Source organism: Cucumis melo, chromosome 5, assembly GCF_025177605.1.
Source record: "Cucumis melo cultivar AY chromosome 5, USDA_Cmelo_AY_1.0, whole genome shotgun sequence".
Classification (NCBI taxonomy): Eukaryota; Viridiplantae; Streptophyta; class Magnoliopsida; order Cucurbitales; family Cucurbitaceae; genus Cucumis; species Cucumis melo.
The window spans coordinates 20,294,340-20,311,301 of NC_066861.1; the positions used below are offsets into that span (position 1 = coordinate 20,294,340).

The window sequence follows — 16,962 nt, forward strand, 5'->3', positions numbered from 1 at the left end:
TTATTTTGTTCATTTGCAAAATGTTTAACAAACCTTAAGCTTTAGAAGTTCCCAACATCTCTGTCACTAATACTTCCTTAATTTCTCTAGTTGCCCTTAATTCATTTTCAAAAAATTAATGGCCATCTTCCTTCTCCCTCAACCATTATATTTGTACCCAAACTTCTCTAACAAATTTCTTAACTAACTGCTCATATGCCCATAATATCTATTTATCTACTAATAGCATTCAAAAAAGTGTTGTTTCTAACCCAAAATAAATATATTAATAAACAAAATTAACCTTTTTCCAAAAAAACAAAAAAAGAATTCTAATATATTTTATACTTGTTAAAATTTAAATGAAGTGTCCACGTAATGAAAAAATCATTTTGTCTCTCCTTAAATCGTCTTCAATTTTACATTTTCTTAACAAACTTTTCAAATCCAATTTCTACTTAATCCTCAACGGGTCATCCACCTAAGTTTTGTAAAAAAGAAAAGAAAAAAAAGGGATAGCTAGAAGAAGTTTTTTTTAGAAAAAAAGATTGGTTTCCCCCTTGATGCAAATATTGGTGATTAGTGATAGACTTCTACATCGATAGAATTTAACAGATTTTACTATATTTATAATTTTTTTAAATATTGATATATATTTAATTATTTTGAAACTATTTCTCGATAACTTAAATTTCAAATTTATTCTCATAAAAAATATAAAACACTAATGTGGTAGTTCACCGAAAAAGTTTGGACGGTGAAGTTAGAATTAGAAGAATGGGAGATTTTTGTTATTATTATTTGAGAACACTCCTAGTGGATGACCTCTTAATAAAATGGTTAAACTCAATGAATAAAAAGTTCATAATGACGAAAATATTTTGTAGATGAAGAGTATTTGTATACTTTATGTTATGGCTAGATGTTTTTCCAAGGGAGTTGTTAATACTTTGAATCATTTATAGTGTGGAAAACTTCTAAAATGAACGTATATAAATATATATATATATATATATATATATATATATATAAAAGAACTCAAGTTTCATTTAATAGCTACAAAGAAAGAAAATTAGGCCCCGGAAGAAAAAACAATAGAAAGATTGAGAGAAAAGGGATGATTTAATTGGCCTAGTTTTCACCAGCAACAACTCATCATCACGGCCTCCATGGAGGCGGAGGCGGTGGCGTCTTGGGACCAAGTGGCGGGATCCCAGAAAAGATGGTGTTCTTGTCAATGCCAAAGCCAGCAGTAGTAGTGAGGGAAACAAGAGCAGCAACAAGGCCAGCATTACCAGCTAGAGTTGGCTCTGTGTAGTTTGGATTAGTACGTACGTCATGAAACTTGTCGAATTGATCAGGACCACCAACCATAGCACCGGTGATGTTGTGGGGGTTGGGACCGGGGTTGTCTCGCCACTTGAATCCCCCCTTGCACGAGTAGTATTTGTTGTCGCTAGGAATGGATGCACCTCGGTGATGCACTCGTCTTGGGAACTTGGTGCCATAGCCAACAACATAGCTCATTTTCAAAGGGTTATTGCCAAGAATGTAATCAATCTGTAGTTAGAATTCAGGCAGAGAGAAGTACTTAAATTAGAGTGATAATGATGAGATAATATAAGTGAGAAAAGATATAGAAGGAAAGAGAAACAGTGAGTAGAGAGTAGGGACCTGGGAGGTGGCAAAGTTGCGAATAAGAGTGGAAGGAATGTAATTAGGGCCACAGTTGAAGCCGGGGACCCCAGTGGAGTTCAAATAATCAGCAAACAAATTTGCCAAAAATGCAGCATTTGCTATATATTGGAGATTCTGTCCCTGTTGCTGTCCTTTGTTCATAATCATCATTCCTCCTGAAAAGTTTTGAAAAAATCCATAAAACATCCAACTTTTCCAAATATTTCTAACTCTCGGTCTCAATCAACAACATAATTTATTAATATATGTTATAGTACACCTATCAATATCCAACAAAGTATAATTAACAAACTTTTTCTAGTTAATTACTAATTAATGTACCCTTAATATTCTAATAGGGTTCTAATATCACTCCTCTCTATCATTATCCCTTTTTTGTGAGTGTTTTCAGGGTAGCTAGGGGGCTACTCCTTCAATTTATTTTGAAAGGTTTCGGTTAATTAAACGAAAGACGATGGTATATGGCCATCTTAATTAATTGGATACAAATGTAAATAAATAACATCAACATGTTATTTAATTGCCTTCAATTTAATCCTAATTTTACTTGGACTACACCTACTTTCAACTCTTTTTTTTTCTTAATTTTCATCTTTATACTTTTTTACGAGGTTTATTGTTCTTATATTTTTCAAGTTTATAAAAGGTGACTATTTTGGTTATTATTTCCTACATAATTATAAAATTTTAAAAAATGAAGCATAATATTAAAAATCAAAACCATCGAATCATAAAGATAAAATGAAAATGGAATGAAAGAACTAAAATGAACCTTTTAAAACTTTCTGAACCAAAGTAGTTTATTTTAATCAAAGTGAGTTCAACTCGACCATAATTTATATGACTTACCTTTTTTGAGATCTTTCTATCAATTTTTTTGTATCATTCTAAATTAACTAGCTCTAATTTATGAAAACACCAATAATGACAAAACCCAAACTTATCAAATTTATTCCTCTAACACAATTCTAAATTAAAACTTTAATGAATCAAACTCTAAGTTTTGGTGAAGGAACCAATTAAAACTTACCACTTAGTAGTCGCTTGTTTCATTTAGATTTAAAATTACCTAAAACTGAAACTTATTTTAGTCTGTCTATGTTTTATTTCGGTTGATTTTGGTTTCTATGTTTTCAAACTATATAATATTTATTCTAAGAATGGATATAGTTTCACCTGCCATTTATCATTTTTATTTAATTTAAGTAAACGAATGAACATAAATGAAGTAAAAGCAAAAGTAGAAACAAGAAAACGTACATTTGAGAAGCAGATTGGGTGAATGAAGTGATTTGAAGAGGAATAAGAGAGTTGGGGAAAGGTACCTCGAGTCCAATTGTAGACACGAAATTGCTTCAGATAAGAACACATGTTAAGCCCCGTAACCGTTTGATACATACTCAACATCTCCTCATACGGAAACCCTGGATTCAGCATCATCCTCACTCTCGTCAACAACACCATCGCCCCCGGCAGTTTGTTATTCCAGCTCGGAACACTCGAAACCGCCGTCACATTAAAAGCCCTAGCGTTCTTCGGTATTCCCGGCAACGTCGCCAGATATAAGTACGATGCGTTTCCCGTGGCGTAGTACAACCACGCGGCTCCCCACATGTACTCGTCGTAGTAGCCAGTGGAGTTGTAGGCGGCGGCAATGAAGGCATTGTCGCGGCTGTAGCGGGAGCGGCGGCCGGAATCGCGAGCGAAGGCGAAGAGCGTCTGGGCGCCTTTGATTAGTTTGGCGGAGTAGAGAGGGTGGTCGCGGAAGACGATGGAGGCGGCGGAGAGAGCGGCGGACATCTCAGCGGCGAGATCGGGGCCTTGGAATGTGGTTTGTGTAGGTCGATTGTAGTCCATTTGCTCCGGCTTCTGCCAGCAGGTGGAATCGTCGGGGATTTGGGATCCATTTTGCGATCCTCCCACCTAATTGTTACGTCTCTTTCTTTGTTATTTCTTCGTACTAATTAGTTTTATAAAATCATCCTAACACAAGTTTAATTGAATTCATAAAAGAAAAAAAAGGTACATATATATATATATATATGCTCTCACATCCAAAACACTAAAAGAAGCAGCGGTGGACTCTATACACTTCAAACAATTTTATGCTCTAATTACTTCCAAATTTTCTTAATTATAAACATTTCTGGCATCTTTACTTCAACTCTTCCTCCATACTTCTTCTAACTCTTCCTCATTCTTCCACTCTTGCTCTACGCTTTCTTTACTCCTCCTTAATCCTTTTTTTTCCTTATTTATAATTTTTATATTATTCTTGAGTTTTGTTAATTTTAATATTTTTATTTTAAAATTACAAACTCATTTTTAAGTTATGAATTTGATACCATTATGTTATTAAAATTTTAATTTCTTCTTTCACTCTTGAATTAGATAATTTTTTGCGATTATACAATTAAATTTTTAATTTGTTTATCTTCGATCAACTCTATGTTCGAATCCATATCAATATATTTGTGAAATTAAAATTTTGATATCAATCTCAACCTCATTGTATTTTTTGTTAATTAGCTTAAATATGTAAGAAATGTAAATTCAATAAAAAGAAAATGGTAAAATTTTAACAAACTACCGTAAATGGATTACAACAATTAAAAAACTATAAGGACTATTTGATTAAATTAAAAATTAGTGGAGATGTAATTTCAACAAACCTATTATTTAGAGGCAGCTTGTTTATATATTTTCCACCTTCATAATGTTATTTTGGTTGTTAAATTAACCTTGGTTAAATTAACATAACAAATTTTTTGTTATTAGAGGCGGTAGGTTCATGAATATTTTGCCCAATAATTGTTACAAAATTACTAAAATACATATTTTTAAAGTATATAAATCATCGTTGAAAAAAATAAAAATTAAAGTTAATATTTTAAAAGTAGACTAAAATAAATGGAAGAGAAACCTAAAACTAGATTCATTGTAATTTTTCACTAAAAACAAAACTATAGTTGGTAAAAGCGTTGATTGTTATTTTCTGTTTTCTGTATTTCATATTTCCAATTATTATTTGCACTTAGTTACGTTATGTGTTGTGTTTCACATTCATAAAAATCAATTTATTGAAACGTAATGTATGCTTAAAAAATGTTAAAAATGAACATTGTAGTTAAATAAATTAAGACAAATTAAATATACGAAATTCACGTATCAGATTTAAAATATGAATTTAAAAAAAGAATGTACTCGCACATAAAGATTACTTGAAATAGGTTGAAAATCAACGTCGTATTTAAAAAAATTAAGGGAAATTTTTTTACAAAAACTAGAAGTATTTGATAAATTAAATATACGAAATTTGTATATTGAATTTATATATATATATATATATAACAAATTCCATAACACTATCTACATAACCCTTCTCTCAAATACATTTTATCATAACCCTACCCACATAATCCTTCTCTCAAAGCATCTTATCATAACACTTATTTCATAACTCTTCCCCAAACACATTTTATCATAATCCTAAACTTATCATAACATTAGGTTTATCATAATCCTAACTCCTTCTAGTTTCAACGAGCTAATTTTAGTTAACTTCATTTTATATTCTCAAGTTTTGAGAGAGGAATTAAAGGTGTGAGGAGTACAAAAGGTTGAGAAGATGTGTCATTTTGGTGAGTGGTTGTGGATTATGATGTTTGAACATTAATTCTGGTCTTCCAAGGTGTACTATTTTCTTTTAGTTTCATCTTATATTTCTGCTTAATTTTGCATGCAGTAGGGTGAGTTTTTTTTTTTTTTTTTTTTCTTTCTTTCTTTATAAATGACTATATATTAATTAAAATAGTGGGGTTGGGGCATGAGGGAGAAAAATGCATGGTAGGTGATAGCAAAGTAAGTAATTAACTATAAGGAGACACAAATTAATTGGAGAAGGAAAGTGAATTACCTGAGAATAAATTTGAGTAATTTTGGTGGAGGAAGAGTTGAAAGTCAAGAGCAGATAATCAGTACCCCATTTGATGAGGTCTCTGACGTGCTCATACTCATGAATAGACTTAAACTTGTGACTGTACTCGATCAAGCTCCAGCTCAGCATAGTCATTGAATATGCCATCGGAAAATTGTATTTACTATTCTCACCTGAATCGTAGTACCCCCCAACAAGCCCTCCTTTTGCCAATGTATCATTCCCGTCGTTTACCCCTGAGTTCCCTCTCCATCTTATGTTGTTGCTTTTTCCTAATCTCCCAGCTACACACCATCCAAAATACAAATTTATATATATATATATATATATATATATATTATTAATTACTACTCCTTTTCTTCCTCAAATGATCATTATCTAATGTTAGATTTTTGGGTTGAAGCTTTGGTTCTATTTGTCTAAAAACTCTCTCTCTCCCTCTCTCTCTCTCTCTCTCTCTCTCTCTGTGTGTACGTGACTATGAAGAAGAAGAATTATTGTAGTAGGTGTTATGTACCCTTAAGTGTGTATATATACTTTACTTAACTTATGCACGATTTAACTAAAAGGTTTAATTACTACTTTCGTTGTTCACTCTTTTAATTTTGTTTTTAATTTTTATACTTTTTCAAAATCTTATTTCTAAAACTACTCCGACCAAAATTACCATTTCAAAATGTTTTTGTTTTTGTCTTTCTACCTCCAACAAAAATCAATAATGTTTTCATTTTGATTTCTTAAAACAATTATATTATATTTAAAAAAATAATAATTTTAGATATGATATCATTTTAAAAAAATACCTTTTTTTTTTAATTATTTAAAATAAAAGTATAAAGTTACTCTATAAATTTAATTTTTAAAAATTCAAGACTAAATTGTATATCTTTTTAAAACAATAGCTAAACAAGTCTATTATAATAAGTCGGACACCAAAATGGTACAACTTCAAATTTTGAGGATTAAATTAAAAGAGTATTTTTTTTAATAAACAAATAAATGATTGGCATAGTTTTAAATATATATATTGCAATTAGATTCGAAATAATTAAGTATATAATAACATTTTAAAAAATTACAAATATAATAAAACTTATCAAAATCTATCATTAATAGAATACCATATTGTAAATATTAATCTAGATTTTGTTGTAATTTTTAAAGTATTGTTATATACTTAATTATTGTTTATAAGATTTTTATTTAAATTGAAAAAAGAAAGAAGACAAAGAGCATAATCCAAGGTATTGGGGCCACAGGGTGGGCACAAAATTCTCCTATTTTGAATACACATTAAATAAAATAGCCCTATAGAATTTACGTCAACGTTCTCTTCTTGCAACCTCCTTCCTCATGCGTGATTTCATTCAAAGCTTCCAAACCCATTTCCCTCATTATTATTATCATCACCACCATTATTATTTTTTTTTTTATTTATTTTTACTTTTCTTTTTCCTAATGGTTTTAAAATATGAATATTATCCTAAAAATCTTTATACCAATAACATAACAATCTTCTTGCAAAGAAAATTGGTGTTGGCTATATAAAATCAACAAAATTAGTTTTATTTTTCTTTCCATCTGAAAGAATGTGGGAGTCATTTTGACTTATTCATTTGTATTCATGTATTCTAATTAATTAATAATAATTTTCCTTTTATATTGCTTTTCGATAATTATTTGCTGTCTAGACCAATATTTGATGAAATAAGAAAATATTATTAAACCTCTGTGGTTTAGAAAGTGATTTCAAAGAAGTCAATATAATAATTAACGTTTAATTAGCTATAAATTTGTAGGTAGTTGGAAGCATTTTGTTTGTAAGAAGATTGGATTCTTTTTGTAGCCATTATTATTAAGTATTTACTAAAATTTGAAATATAGTTCTTAATAACAAGTCGGTGTAGAATACCTTCTAATTCATATACACTTGAAAATTTCAATATATATGTATGTTATTCTATCTTACATTTCATTCGTAATTCAAAAGTGATTCTACATATCTAATAATATTTTTAGATTTTTATTAATCAATTTAATTTGTTTTCTTATAATCCATCGTCTTCAAAAATATATATGTATTTCGTTAAAACTTGTTTTTTTATTTAAAAAAAAAAAAAAAAAAATTGAGAATTGTTTTAGAGGGAAACTTACATTTCTGAGCATTGAAGAAGAGGAGAGCTTTACGAAGAGCTTCGGAGTAGCGATCAGGCGGAAGTGGCGGAGGGTGGTGGCGCGGCCAAGTTTTAGCCACTATGATCGGCAATCCGATCACACAGAACGCAATCAAAATCGAAATCAAGCTCCATTTCAAAGCTTTCCTCGACACCATTACGCAACCTAGGTCAACGTATTTCTTCTTCTTCTTCCCATCCGAGGGACCTAGAAGCCAACTCCTCTGTGTCTCATCAAGCTCGTTCTGATTGAACGATTGCGATCGTAGAGCCGCTCTATCCCAATCCTCCGCTGCCCTCCTCTGATCATGATCCTTACCTCCGCCGCCGTTGTTGTCATCGATCACTTCCAGTGGCCCTCCCCAGTGGTTTCCGCCCTGCATTTAGCTACTTCGATTTATGTTTCTCTCTGTTTTTCGCCTAATTTGATTTACTCTGTTTCTCTTCTCTCATCGGAGTGCTGTGTGAATACGACGGCGATTTTGAGAGGATTGGAGAAGACGGAGTCGGAGTCGGATGTTTTAGTCAATTTGTGGAAAAATGGCTTTGTTTTTCTATATATATATATATATATATATATAATGGGGAAATGCTTGAGTTTGAAACCGTCAATGGAGAAAGGCCGAATTTTTCCTTGGCTTTTTAGAGTTTATGTTTAAAAAAGTCTTTGTATTTTAAAAAATGCTTTTAATTTCTTCTTTCTCATCTATAATGTCAATCAGTCTAAGAAAATGATATATATATATATATATAATTTTATTAAACATTAGGATGTTATTTTTAGAATAAATACTTTAAATCTATTTAATAAATTAACTCAAGATCGTTTCTATTCAATTGTCAAGAATAACAATAAGTTACATAGTAATCGATGATAGATATATAATGGCTATTGTCTTTCTCAATCAAAATTTTGAATGCTTTCAATGGAATTTTTCTCTTGATAAGATACAATAAAATACTGAATGGTTATTATTTTGATCTATTGAGGATCATAATCTTAAGTTTCTTTATATACTAGTTGAATCAAGATTCCACTAAATTTTAATTAATTTAGAAATAGTCCCCACTTTAATTATAGATATTATTTAAATATTTCTAACAGTTAATATTTATATTATTTAAATGGGTGAGTCGGTATATAAATTTTTTTTATAAAAACTAAACTTTTAGTGAGAATTTTTAATATTTATTAAAAGAGCAATACTAAGGCCAACACAACAAGAGAAAGTTGTTTGACATAACATTTGGTAAATGATAACTTAGAATAAAATAGCACACAGGAGAGCCAATTGGATAAAATGAGGAGGAAGTGGTTAAAAAAAGGAAAAAGAGACAAACTTAAGAACCAACTAATTAAAGATGTGGGATAGTGAGGCCAAAGATGTCAAATCAAGTTTTTTGTGGACTAATTCTCTAAAATCATTTTCCTTTCTAAAGGCAACAAGATTTCTAAATTTAAATTACATCAATTTGGTGGTAGAAATATTATTTTGAAGGGTCTGCTACAATATAATCCATAGTTTTATACCATTAAAATATATAAAAGAGAAACATAAAAAATAAATCAAATAACAAATTAAAACAAATGATTATAAAACTGAAATTCAATGATTATAGGAAAACAACCACATCGTGATAGTTTCATTGAATTTTTTTTATGACATTGAGAGTTTTGAGGTGGGTTTGGAAATTTATTTATCATCTCCATCCTAAACGTAGAGATGAGAAATACAAATTTATTGAACCTTCGTGTTTGTCTTTTTTAATCTTTAATCTTTTAAAAGTTTATAATCGTCTCTAAACTTTCAATTATGTGCAAGTTTAGATTCTTGAACTTTTAGTTTTGTGTTTATTAGATCATTTAAAGATTAATTGTTTTTTTATTAAATATAAATTTGAATTTCAATAACATCTTAAATCACTTTGATGTAAATTTTGTTTTCGAATATCATCAAAGAAGTTAAAATATATAGAATATGATATACTAAATAGAATCTGAGCCCAACAAACTTATGTAATCTTCTTAAGACAATATTATACGCGCTATAGTGCTTGAGTTTTATGAGTAATTCTCTGAGGATATAATATATTAACTTTCTCATGAAAGCAACATATCATCCACAAGATCCAATAAACTATACTTTGTGAGAGTGAACAAAACTTGAATAACTTTACAAAATGGATAAATATTTTGTCAAAATTCTGCTAAGCAATTTTTCAATAAGATACGTATTTGTAGACTATTTGTGTGGTCATTCGACTAGTCGTGTCTCTTCTTCAAGTTAGTTGTTTTCTAAAAGACATGTTCATTTATGAAACAATAATGCAAACCTAGATGAATATGGTCGCATACCATTTATTCCAACAATCTTTTCATAAATGGGTAATTTGACAATTTCAGATAAGAAGAAAGAAAACGTTCAATATTTTCTAATGAAAAATTATCATTGGGATAAGTAGGAAACACTTTGAACTTTTCCTAGTGAACATCAATCGAGTTTGCATAGTTGGCCAGTGGATTGAATACCTTAAATTGTCAACCATTCTAAAGTAAACTAAGACAATTGAAGTTGTACAATTTCTCGTAATGACAAAGCATATTCTAATTATTGTACTCATTTTGGCCTTGAACACTGCATGATCGTTCTGGAGAATTTGCCTTAAAAATCTAATAGAAGCAACCTCATCACACACAAATAAGTAATTATTCCTATAAAAATATCGTATACGCTCGTTTCACAAATAATTATTTAAAATTACAAATAGATGGGCATCTATTTGTAATTTTAAATAGTGATAGACCAAATGGTGAAGAAATAGGATACACAGGAACCGGCCGTAGAAGATTGTTTCTCGGATATATATTAAGGTGGAAGCTGGATTATGTGTTTTTGTTTTGTAGATAGAGAATATCTCTCTTCCACATCAATTACCTTTGAAATTCTTTTTTTTTTTTTTTTTTTTTTTTGTATTTATTTTATTTATTATATTAAGCTCTGTTATATTGACACAATAATATATAATATGTAATGGCATTGGCATGCCGTCTCTCCTCTAATTTTATTATTTTTTATTCCTATAAATTCTTCAAATATTAAATAAATGTTAAGTCAAAACCATAGAAAATATATGTGAATTTGTTTACTTCAATAAACGAAAATAATAACTATTATTATTATTATTATTATTATTATTATTATTATTACACTTTTTTTTTTTTTTAAATTTGCAAGCTGTAGCCAGTTATGTATAATTCATGCAATTAAAATAAGAATAATTTTCAAAATTTATATTATTCAATAAAAACATATATACATACATAAACACACACATATTTATATGTTCTAATTCCAATCTTCTTGACATCATTCATTTGACAGCCTTTTATCCAACAAGTTTCCTATTTAGTCAATGCATGTGTTTTGAGAAATAACCATAGTTTTAAATTTCGATCCCCGCGTCGATATTTCTATTATAATGTGAAAAGAATAATCTACAAGATACGTATAAAGTGATTCAATAATATAATTTATAATATAAACAATGGACAGATTTACTTTTTTAAAAATAATAAAATATTTATTTATTAAAGTTCGCTTTTCATCATTTTAACTAATCGATAAAGAAACTAATTTATTTTAGTCAGATCATATTGTCAAATATTAATATTTGTATGTACTTATAATTTTACTATTTCGAAGTTGTTATTATAACTTTGTATTAAAAATATATAACATCAAAATGAAGGAGTACATGAATAAACCAATTTCATATTTGAATGTGTGATTTCAAAAATATAAAAATATGGTAAAAAATAAATTTAAAAGGATTTGATAGTTGTTACTACTAATCTTTTTTTTCAATGACTCGAGCATATAGAAGCTTCAAAATTAAATATTTTTTGACAATCTTATATCGGATGACCTTCTATAGTTTTTTCTTTTAGTAAATATGTGATCTAGTGAAGAAAAATATGTTCAAAAAGACCGATATTAATCTATGAGGATAAACTTTACTTTTAGAGGAGTTTTAGAATTATATTTTACGAAAAAAAGAAGTATTCTATCCTAAGTAAAAGAGGTGTTACAAAAATAATTTTTTTTTATTCATTTTCAACTTTCTTAAATTATAAAACGAACTAAAAACTTAAATTCATATAAGTGAAGTTGAATTTAATTGTATATCATCTAACTCTTCTTTATCCGTGAGCTTGAAATATGAAGAAGGGGAGAAGACAACAACATATAGATTTAAATATAGAATATTCTGGACCGTATATTATATCATATTAACTTCATCACCAATTAACTCAAAAGTTTAAGCTAAGATGAATGCAAATTTAATTTTATGTCATATAACTAACTTATTATGGGTATAAATTTTTTAAAACATAAAGGCAAAAGAAAAGTGTTTGATATAACTTGAGGGTAAAAGAAAAAATTTTCGATCTTATTTCATCCCTTAAATCCAAGCTGAGAAAAAGATTTACCTTTATAGTGGGTTAAAGAAAATATTTTTTAAGTGTTTAATTTAAAAAACAAATCATTTAAGAAAAAAGTTTAAGTATGTGTTAGCTTTTGAAGTGTATTTTAAATATTTTTGTTCACACGAGATTTCTGGAGAAATTTAGTTCGTGGAGTTGAATTTGTGTTGATGTTGTACTTACGTTGATTTGATGCGATGTGGTTCGATCTCTAAAATTTGATAATCTGATTCTCTCTCAGCTGGATGCTTACGCTTAATTTGAGGAAGTGAAACACGTGATATTTTTTAAGTTGGAGTCTTGGAATAAAGCTTGTATATTCAAAGGAGCTTCAATCTTGGAGGACGTCAACTTTAGAAGTTGGGGAGTCTTCTAGCTCTTGGAGAAGGCCTTCTACAGCAAAAAAATTCCCGTCCCACAAATGAAGAGAACTCCTCCCCTGGTGTGTTTTTATGGACTTGGGCGTAGTTGGTCCACCATCCAGACTCATTGGTTCAATCACATGGATTTGGGTCATATTTAACTTTTGGGCTAAATTAAGTTTATTTCATGCCCAAGCAATTGATATTTAATTGAACTAAAATAATTAATTTGATCCGATTGTCATAATAAAGTCATCTAACAATATTATAATTGATCAATTTATCTTTAAATTTAATTTGGAACACATGTCAATTTTTAGTTAATCTCAAATGTAATTATTTTAGTAAATGACGTGACAATTTGTGATTAATTTCAAAATTTCTTATTGAACAGTTTTTTATCAAAGGAAATTTAAATAAAAATGTCTCTTTCAAAAAACACGTTTTTCTTAAATCAATTCAAATAGACTCTCGTCTTATTTTGGTCATCGTTATTCTAAAGTTAATTATTTAAGTCTTATTCGATCTTTTTTATATCATACTTGTTTCAATCCAAAATTTGGTCCTCTAACTTTTATCGTCCTTAAACATTTGAATTATTACCAAAAAGAAGTAGTAGTGTTCATAATTTATTTTTGAAAATAAAAAAACAAAAACCGAATACATTTTTAGCAAGAAGTTAGTGTTATTATAGTCAAATTATAAAAATGTGTGTTTGATGTTTTATTTTAGTTTGAGTTATAATAATATGCTTTTTATATGCAAATCATTTTAATTCAAGAAAAAAATAAACCAAGACTATAGCAACGAAAAAAGATTGTGAATGTAAAATATTAAAAAAGATAGCAAATAATAAATATAGCAAACAATGAGTGCTTTGGAATAGCTTTGGATGGTAACTAATTGAGGAGTTTTAAATAGTATTTACCAAAACAATATATGGTTATTATAATGTTAAAATAGTTTGTGCCTAAACACCTTCTAAATGGTTGTCAAACATGACTTCAATTAACATAATGATAACACGATTTTAAATAAATATAATCGAGCAAGCAAAGCAAACATTAAGAAAAATCAATGGTGAAAGCATATGTAGATATATACGTATTTAAATTAATTAAGCTTAATTAATCTCCTTCTTTCTCTCATCGTTTTTTTTTTTCTTTTTGTGAAGCATTTAAGTTGTCATAGGCCTTGTTGTTACTGTCACAATTCCACGTCTTTGTAAACTAAAACTATAGACTCTTCATTTTATTCATTCCATAAATTTTCATAATTCAAGGATTCTATTCGATTGACTGACGTTTTCTTTTTGGTAAAATTGAATAAAATCAAACCAAACCATAACATTACAGAAATTGAAGTACCAAAATAGGTCCCATCCTACCATATTAATTGAGGTATTATTTAATCTCCAAGTATTGTAAAAGTATATATTAGAAATATTTGTTGGGCAGGAAATGAATGATGATGTGTATAAACCAAACATATAAAATTTAGGATATTCCAAGCATGTCACACGACATATGTTCTTTTATCATTTTTATTAAATAATTCATTTCCATTTCAAAAGCACCATGCGTTCATACTTGGACTTACATTCATTCTTATGTAACCTTATACGGGATTTTTATCCTTTCCCATTCTTCACTCTTATTCTTATTTCTATTCCTTCCATCCAAACCGTCTCTCACGATTTTAAGTGCCAAAATAATCTTTTTTGTATTCTTTTTTTTTATTATTATTTGATCTACATAATATCCTTAATTTTCAATTAATCAATTGAAAATTAAAAAGCAACAATAACAATGTCAAAATATTTTCTATTTAATATATTTTGTTGCTTATTTTATGTTTCACGACAACTAGTTCATTTATAATCCAAAAGCTTTGTAACTAACCCTTAGAGTACAATTCGTCCTATGAACTTCAAATTTCTCTCTGTTGTTGGTTTAATATTTCAAACCCAAATCTCACCAAAAAGATTTTTAAACTCTTTCCAAAGTTACTTTTAGGAGTTGTCAAACAATTTATTTTAACACACGAACTAATAATTAGTTAATTTTCATAAATATAACCAAACACTAAAATATTTAGTGTTTAGGTTAACAAAACCAAAAGGTCTACGAAGGCGGTAGAAATTTTTCATAAATTCTAAATTTGCTATTGATATTGCGGACAATTCATCATTTCTCTCTATTCTTCTTATTATGATTTATTCATCCTCTCTTCCATATTTCTTAAGCTCTTTCTTCTTCTATTTTTATTTTTATTCCAGATATTTCATTCATTTTGTTTTGGGTAAATAAAATATAGATTTCTTTCAAGATTTTATTTCTTCTATTTTTTTTCATCTTTTCTTTCTTTCTTTCTTATAGTTCCTCTTCCATAATACTCATCTCGAAAAATTCAAAACCAACAAGGAAAAATACGAAATTTATGAAAAACAATGGTGACTTCATTTTATGGGTTGTTATTTTATTTTATTTGTTATAGAGGCCGTAAATATTTTCATATTTTGTTCTATATATATGTAAATTAACCTTTAAATAAATATTTTATTATTTTCAAATAAGTAAATATATCTATTATTTATATGAGTTTACTCATTTTGATGTTTATTTTTTTTGTGATTTGTAGATTTTTTAAAGATGTAATGGAAATATCAAAGTCCTATTTTGCTTGAAAAAAGACGGGAAAACGCAATGAAAGAAGAAAGCCTAGAAAAGAAATTCACATAGTTTGATTATAGTTCTAGTTTGTGGTCCGGATAAAGACAGAAGAAAGAAAGTCTTTAGTTTCAGGTTGTCCGCTACACTTCCGCTCCTTATTCAAGTTCCATTCAATATTCCCAATTTCATAAGAAAGATTCCCGCTCCGTCTTCTTGACTTGAAAAGGGAGAATGAAAAAGAGAAGAAGGGATTCAAACCATTTACAATATTTTTATATATAAATATTTCATGCCTCCTTTAATTTTGTAGTTAATTAATGAAAAATTAATGTAAATGACAAAATGCTGAAAATATTTATAAACATAGTAAAATTTTATATTTTATCAGTGATAGACATGAATAACACAACGTTTATCAGGGTCTATCATTAATAAAATATGAGATTTTGCTATATTTAATAAATATTTTGATTCATTTTGCTATATTTGAGAACAAATTATTAATAATACATAATAATATTTTGTAATTATTTTTCTTATCTATTTTTAGATTTATGCCCTTGCATTGATATTTGAAAAATACATCTAAATGTTGTCTTACTTTACAAAAATCATCGTTAAAAATTGTTAATTATAGTCTAATTGAGTCGTAATAAAATTTTCAGTTAACCGACGTTGATATTTCATATGGACATCAACATTCTAAACTTTATATTCAATACATTATAAAATGCTGAAATTTCAGAAAAGAGAAACCATATAAACACCTAAGGAGGTGTCAGGCAATGCACAATGCCTCCGCATGGAGCGAGTGCACCATAGCTAGAGTGAGGAGAAGAACGGAGAAGAAGAAATAATAAAAGGAAAAAGGAAGATGGGAAGAATAGTGGCGACTCGTTTATAATATCATTATTTATCAGTCGTAGATGGTAGCAGTCTCTTAAGAGATGTTTGAGATAAAGAGTGAGTTATTATAGTTATAGGTTATTATAGTTGAATTATAATAGTTTGTGTTTCAGGTGTATATTGTTTTAGTTTGGATTATAATAATATGCGTTTCTGATGTAGATTATTTTAGTTTGACAAGAAAATAATGAACACCGTAGCAAATAATAAAAAAATGATAAATGCCAAATAGTAAAAATCGTAAAAAATGGTGCATACTTTAGTAAATTGGGTGTTTTTAAATAATGTTTACCGTAGCTAACTGAGAATTTTTAAAAGGATATTTTAAAAAATATAACAAAGTACAAAATATTACACTTGTATAGAACAATTCCCAAAACGAAAAAGCCCAAAAATGACCAGCCAACAACACGTGTAGTATATTTGGTACACGATCGTATAAATTTGGTTATCATTTGTATACGATCGTTAAGATTTGTTCGTTTAGATTTGGATAGCCAAATTTAAACGATTTATTTTTTTCAATTCTATCATTTAATTTGTTACTTGCTCGTTTTGATTTGGCTCGTTTAGATTTGTGGGCCAAATCAAAACGATTTTTTTTTCAAAATTGGGTACACGATGGTTTATTTTTTTTAAGATTCTATGATACACGATCGTTTATATTTAGCTAAACAATTTTTTAAAAATTTGTTTTGATACACAATTGTTTATTTTTTTTACACAATCGTTCATATTTGACTACTTC

The 16,962-nt window shown here is 28.5% G+C and overlaps 1 protein-coding gene across 1 annotated transcript; it reads right to left on the bottom strand.

Annotated features, from left to right (window-relative positions):
- Window positions 1-960: 960 nt before the first annotated feature.
- On the bottom strand, window positions 961-8,490 carry LOC103485910 (endoglucanase 7). Its single transcript, XM_008443691.3, has 5 exons — window positions 7,769-8,490; window positions 5,594-5,898; window positions 3,003-3,600; window positions 1,654-1,832; window positions 961-1,539 (listed from the first exon to the last, which is right to left on the bottom strand). Exons 1-5 carry the CDS (start codon window positions 8,169-8,171, stop codon window positions 1,138-1,140), a joined length of 1,887 nt encoding a protein of 628 aa, XP_008441913.2. The 5' UTR covers window positions 8,172-8,490; the 3' UTR covers window positions 961-1,137.
- Window positions 8,491-16,962: the final 8,472 nt, after the last annotated feature.

What these genes read in the sequence shown, in the direction of transcription:
- LOC103485910 (XM_008443691.3), bottom strand. Translation starts at nt 8,171, where the DNA reads ATGCAGGGCGGAAACCACTGGGGAGGGCCACTGGAAGTGATCGATGAC. An exon ending in TTACTCAAATTTATTCTCAG is followed by an intron (nt 3,601 to 5,593) that starts GTAATTCACTTT and finishes CGTAACAATTAG; the next exon opens with GTGGGAGGATCGCAAAATGG. An exon ending in GCAACTTTGCCACCTCCCAG is followed by an intron (nt 1,540 to 1,653) that starts GTCCCTACTCTC and finishes TTCTAACTACAG; the next exon opens with ATTGATTACATTCTTGGCAA.